Consider the following 6,273-nt stretch of genomic DNA (forward strand, 5'->3'; position numbering starts at 1 on the left):
ATTCATATTTTTAAAAATTCAACATAAAATAAACATGCTTTGAAAAATATCAAGTCACATTTAAAACCTGAATTATAATTATAACGTTTTAATAAATAAATGTTAAAAGACAGATAACAAAACAAGCAAAAAAGATAAAAATATAATATAATGGGGGAGGTGGAGAAATGTTGGTCGTGTCGTGTGGGTCAACGAGGATGTTTAAGACATTAAAATAATAAAAATGTTATCCTTAATACTCAAATAGATCGATCAACACATTTGATTGTCTCTTTATATGTGTCTCATTATATGAATAAAAAATGGAACGTGAATCATAATTCATACATCAGAAAGAATGTACAACTTATTTCAATAAAACAAAACAATATCAAAAAACTTTTATCAGAGCAAGAAAAAAAAACATCAACGTATCTATCTCTCTCTCTCTCTCCATCTCCAGTATGCATTCATATGTTCTCTACCTATAGTTCCCTTTCTTTTATCCAATTTAAGTATACTCTCTCTCTGTCTGTCTCTTGCCCCCTTTCCCTTTTTTTTTTTACTTACAAATAATAATAATAAAAAAAAAAGTAACGTAGGTATCACTGTAAACCAGCATCATTGTTGTTTTCTTGAATAGAAGAGACTGTGGTATCAGAAGCTGCATCATCAATGGACAAGTTGAAGATTTCAGCAGCACTGCCAGTCATGGAGATGGAGCTGTCTTCATCACCATTGACAGAAGGTGCGGGTGAAGCTTCTGGAGTTGCTGAAACCGATGAAGGAGAAGGAGATGATTCTGACTCATCTGTAGATTGCTGAAGGCTCCAATACATAATGCTTGCTGTTAACATAAGTATCATCTTCTGATTCACCTGTTAATAATATTATTATAAATTATTATTATTATCATTTATCAGTTTCCAATTCTTACCCACACTTCTTCTATACATTCTATTCTATCAGTTTTACCTCCATTATATCTTCAGGCAACAAGAAAAGTGAACACCCAAGCTTTCTTGCCACACTGATTATGTAAGTTGCATTCAACTTCTTCTCCTCATCTGTCAAATGTCAATTAAACATCATATCATGAAATTACAGAATTACCCTCGAAATTAAAAAAGAAAAACCATAACCATACATACCACTTCCGCCCTTGGTCACGAGGTTCCAGTTGACAACCCTCGGCTCCACTGCACTGAGAAGCTCAAGGAAGAATATTCCATTTGAAAGGCTCTTATCCTGCATAGCAGCATTGTTTTTTGAATATTGTATGTATATGATGCAATATTGATAAGAGAAAAGATATATGGATCCAACCTACCTTAAAGCTATCCATTTGAGAAAGTCTTCCAGTGCTTTTGACTTTTCTATTTGCCCATTTCAAAATATCAGAATCGGTCATCTCCTTCCCAATCCCATTAGAGTGGGATCTCAAGTTCTTCAAAAGCTGAAGCATGTTAAACCTCATCAGCTGCCACAAGAAAGCTGTGTGTGTGTGTGTACACAAATACAAAATTGATTTCAATAAAACATAACCCAATATCTGTATATAATAAATGTGTGTGAATGATTTACCAAGTATGAGTTTCTTATTCCCTTGAACAAAGTCATTTCCAGCTACATTGACAAGAGAAAACTTCAACTGCTTTCCGATCCTGATAACTTGATTGCAATTCTCAACTTTCCTAAATGGCATCTTAATTGGAGGCTTAGTTGCATGTTTCCAGTTGACGGACCCCACAGAAACTTTATCTAAAACTTCCAGAAGCGTCCATCCGTTTCTGACATCCTCAAACAGATTGTTGACATAAGAAGAAATCCCAAGGCTGTTGATCCACAGCCTGAAACATCTTTCATCTCTTGACATTTGTTCATCATCACTCATCATCTCAGCAAATGAAATTTTCTTGTTATCAGTAGACAAACCATTCCTGCAAAACAGTATTAATTACTCACTCATAACAATTAACAACAACATTAATGCAATGCAAGGGAATCCAACCTTTGATGGAAAATCTGTGCAACAAATGCAAGATTTAAGTTTGCAGAGCCTTCAACGATATCTTTAGGAGCCAAGTATCTTTTGCAATCCATTTTTTCTGCATGCTCAAGTACCAAATTTGCCCTTTCAGCTGGATCCTTTGTATCCAATGTGGCCGGGCTGCAATGTTCTGGTGCAAGAACATTAAGCAGGTAAGCATAAGCTTCTCCATCCTACACATGAAATCACACTGCTCTTAATAAACATCAAATGAAAAAAAAACCACAATGAAAAATAACGGAGATTTAATTTACCTTCACATCAGATGAGAAATTTGTCACCGCTTTCTTGTATCCTGCTTTCTTAAGATGGAAATTCATCCATTTTAATAGGACTTTCTCAGGTGCTAATCCCATAAGCTCCTCCACATCCTGCATACATATATATATTATATATTATATATATAGATACAAATGCACACATAAACTGAAGAAAGATATTAACAAGTACATTGTTGTCCTCCACCAATTCTACAAGTTGAGGGGTCTTTCTAAGGTTCAGATCTGCCAGGAGTTGGATCTGGATGTGCCAAAATTACAAGCCACATCAGATGAATGAAGAATATTTTTTTAGAAAAAAAAAAACTACTACAACCGTTGGATTAACAGCCCTACCTTTATAATTTGAGAAATTAGGCCAAGAACCAGATGAGGCTGCAAAAAAAAAAAAAATCAGGTTCAGGTGTTTTGAGATTTAAAAGCTTCAAACTATGGATATAAGTCTCTAATATGACAGCTTACTCTTCCTTCGACCAAATCCTGGTTGCCAATATTTACTACTGTGCATCCTATAGCCTTAGCAGAATTAAGGCAAAGAGTATGATTTTCATTTCTTTCCCATGGATTCAGTACTCTTTTGGTGTTGATAGCACGTTCATCTATCGTATTGGGCACTGCAACATTGATGAGTTTACTGCAAATACAAATATCAAATTATATATACATATGCTCATCCATATATGACAAAGAGGATGAAAAAGACATACCATAAAAGAACTCCATCTCTAGCCAGCTCAAACAAAGCATTGGTAGCTGGATCTATGGGAAGAAACTGCTTCATAAATGGATCATCTCTAAGATAGCTATTGATATGAGCAACATAAGATTCTTTCTCTGATTCATCGATGGTGTGAAGCAAAGTTGTGGTTGTTGCTTTAAGAAACGAAGACGAGTTATTTGAAATGCCCAGTTTGGCAGCAGCATGTGAATGTAAATTCAGGTAACCCTGCAATCAATCGATTATAAACAAATGTATCTCATAAGAGAATCAATGTGCTTGATTGAACAAGAGATGTAAACATGGAATATTTACCCTGAGGAAAACTTCAAAATCAATTCCATTGCTCATGTCGAAACCAGATTCAGATAATAAGTCCCCTATTTCCTTCTCCTTAAACAACTCGCTAAAAGGCTTCAATTTTGCAAGCAATAGAGGCAAGTCCGCAGCCGTAAGTTCAGCATTTTGATTCTTAAATGATACAAACTACACATTGATTGCACAAAAACAATAAACCGATTCGAGCATCAGTACGGGATATCAAACAACTCCAATCTAATAATCAGTTAAATAGATAGCATATAATATTAACGCACACAGCGATGAATCAAGAGGGATTATAAAGAAAAACCTTGGATTTGAGGGTACGAAGTTGAACTTGTGTGAACTGGCTTTGAAGCCAATGATCAGACACAAGAACCCCCTCGAATTTAGACATCTGCTTCTTCCCCTAATTAAAATCGGTCCCTTAACTTCCTTATCGGAGGAACTAATCGGCAAAACGCGTACCGATACCGATACCAAATCCTGAAAATCTACAAAACCCATCACCAGCACAGTCCAAATCAAAGTAGAATCAAGACATTGGTATTCAAGATTCAAGGATCCATGATCAATAGCAAGCAGTTAGATGTACGTACCAGCAGGCAGGAGGAATCGGGGATTGTTTTAAGAGTTTTAGTTTGGTTGAGTGTTGGATTAATTGAAGGAATTCAAGAAACAAGATTACAGATTTTAATTTTTGAGAAAGAAGTCCAGAGACTTGGGTATCTTGCTTCGGAAGAGAGCAAAGCTACAAGGGTAAGGAAAGAAGGAAGGAGCGGCGACTTTCGGCTACGGACCATGGTGCCATGAATGTGGGAGAGAGCAGGCCATATAAGAAAAACGATATCAATTTTTCCTTTTTATTTTTAATTTTGTGATCAATAAATTCTCGTTTGATGAATTCCAGGCGAACCGTTTTCAACCACATCCGCATCATGGTCTTTGGTCGGTCGACGTCGTGGGGTGTGGCCCTACACTTTCACAATTTTTCTCAAAATCACCCTTCAACTTATATTCAATCTAAAATGATAGTTTAAAAAATATTATTTCTTACATTTACAGTCCAGAGGTCATCTATCTTTCAACATTTTGGTCAAAATGTCGCATTTTTGGTCAAGGGACATTGCAATCTTTTAAAAAAATCATCGACCCCTTTCTTTAATTATTTCATAGGCGTTTTAATTTTAGGAGCGGGGGCAGGATAGATAATCCCGTCCCGAAATTCTCATGGGAAACCCGTTAATAAATTAAACATATATTTACATATATTAATTGTATAAATATAATAAACAATAATATTATTTTGAGCTTCCAAAATTCATCAAAAAATATATTTTTAAGTTGTGAGTATAATATTTTTAAGATGCATAATTTTTTTATTTTTAACATGTAAAATTCTGCTATAAATAATTATTTGTTACCTAAAAAATAGCTTCTTTTAGCGTAAATAACAACTTCTTTTAGCAAAAAAAAAAAGGCAGCCCAAAATCAATTGGGGGCGGGGGTAATAAAGGGGATTCGAGGGGCGGGGGCAGGGGTAGGAAGGCCGAACATTTCGGGAGCAGGGACGGGGACGATGGAACGGGGAAATTTCGGGGGCGGGGCAGGGGATACACTCCCCGTACAGTTTGCCCCCGTTGACATCCCTATTATTTCATCACCAACTACCATGAATCATTATATATATTAATTTAATTTTGGATGTGGCTGATGAACAGTGTCTGGTTTGCAGCCGGCTCCATACCAGCCGTTCTCAGCCAATCCGTTTCCATGTTCTACGGCTGGCTTTTACTCATTCGATTAATCTGTTGTAGACACCAAAGAACCTTCATGTTCCTTTCAATGTTCCCTTTTTTTCTCCCCTAAACTGATTTCTCTTCGAATTCCTTCTATATACTCTGTCGATTGCTTTCACTTCCCAATCCTCAAATAACCGACATGTCCTCGATTTCCCATCCTCGACGTTAGGTCTCCAATTTTCGTTGTGTCTTCCTATTATTTGAAGGCATCGCAACTCCCGATGTTTATAAACAAGTAGGAGCTTCTACTCGATTTCTCGAATTTTCGATGTTTATAACCAGGTTTCATATTTGTTCCGTTTTTTCTAGGGTTTATGATTATAGTTTGTCCGATGTATTTCAAGCTAATATTTAATGATCATTTTTAGCATTTTTTGTTTGATTTGATGGTTTTGTTCCACATCTGGAATCGATTGTGCACAAAAATTTGGAAAGTGATACGTGCTAACAATAGGTTTTTTCAATCCCCTTCTATGCACAATTAAACAATTAGAGCGTTTATAGGCCATATCAGAGTGTAAGCTTTATTACCCTAAATAGGTTATTGGATCATGTTTCTTTTGATATAACTATTGGATTTAGGTTTCGCGGTGTACCTATTGAATTTGATATAGTAAAAGCGGCATTTTGAAGTTGTAAAACCTAAAAATGTGTGTTTTTTGGATGTGATTTTCAGGAATTCAAAATTTTCCTGCCTAAATATATTCCCAATGAATTTATGAAATTGGTGTTCACCTTCATTGTTGTCAGATGTAGCAAGCTTGCACAACATTGAAGAAATAAAGAGAGTAAAGGTATGAATACATATAGAATTTATTTTAGTATTACCAAGACTTTACATTAGATGGCTAATTATCACCAACTGATGGGCATTGGCAGTGTCAATGTTCATTTTAGCAAGGAATACAAGTAAAATCAATTTTTATAGGGACTATTATGAGATTAATCATCAGTTGTGGCTGTGAAAATGAGTTTATTGTGTTTATTGATATGTATTTATGAAAAATGTTTCCTTTTATTAGTGTTTGGAGCAAAAACGGATTGTTAACAAACGGAGAACCTCATGACGAAGGTGGATATGATATATTGTGTGCCAACTGCCAGCCTTCATTTAGTCGACTTTGG

At 35.6% G+C, this 6,273-nt stretch overlaps 1 protein-coding gene across 2 annotated transcripts; it reads right to left on the bottom strand.

The window, feature by feature from the left end:
• Positions 1-303: 303 nt before the first annotated feature.
• On the bottom strand, positions 304-4,218 carry LOC145061404 (fimbrin-1-like). Of its 2 annotated transcripts, none has more exons than XM_079008860.1 (14): positions 3,946-4,218; positions 3,657-3,832; positions 3,341-3,511; positions 3,015-3,253; positions 2,770-2,941; positions 2,644-2,682; positions 2,480-2,548; positions 2,284-2,400; positions 1,991-2,202; positions 1,564-1,919; positions 1,310-1,473; positions 1,131-1,227; positions 955-1,046; positions 304-857 (listed from the first exon to the last, which is right to left on the bottom strand). In XM_079008860.1, the coding sequence occupies exons 2-14, from the start codon at positions 3,741-3,743 to the stop codon at positions 585-587; spliced, it is 2,088 nt and encodes a 695-aa protein (XP_078864986.1). In that variant the 5' UTR covers positions 3,744-3,832; positions 3,946-4,218; the 3' UTR covers positions 304-584. The 2 variants fall into 2 exon arrangements, with proteins under 2 accessions (XP_078864986.1, XP_078864985.1); XM_079008859.1 differs by having other exon boundaries at positions 3,657-3,840.
• Positions 4,219-6,273: the final 2,055 nt, after the last annotated feature.

This window comes from Lactuca serriola, chromosome 7, assembly GCF_051521515.1.
Source record: "Lactuca serriola cultivar US96UC23 chromosome 7, Lser_US96UC23_V15, whole genome shotgun sequence".
Classification (NCBI taxonomy): Eukaryota; Viridiplantae; Streptophyta; class Magnoliopsida; order Asterales; family Asteraceae; genus Lactuca; species Lactuca serriola.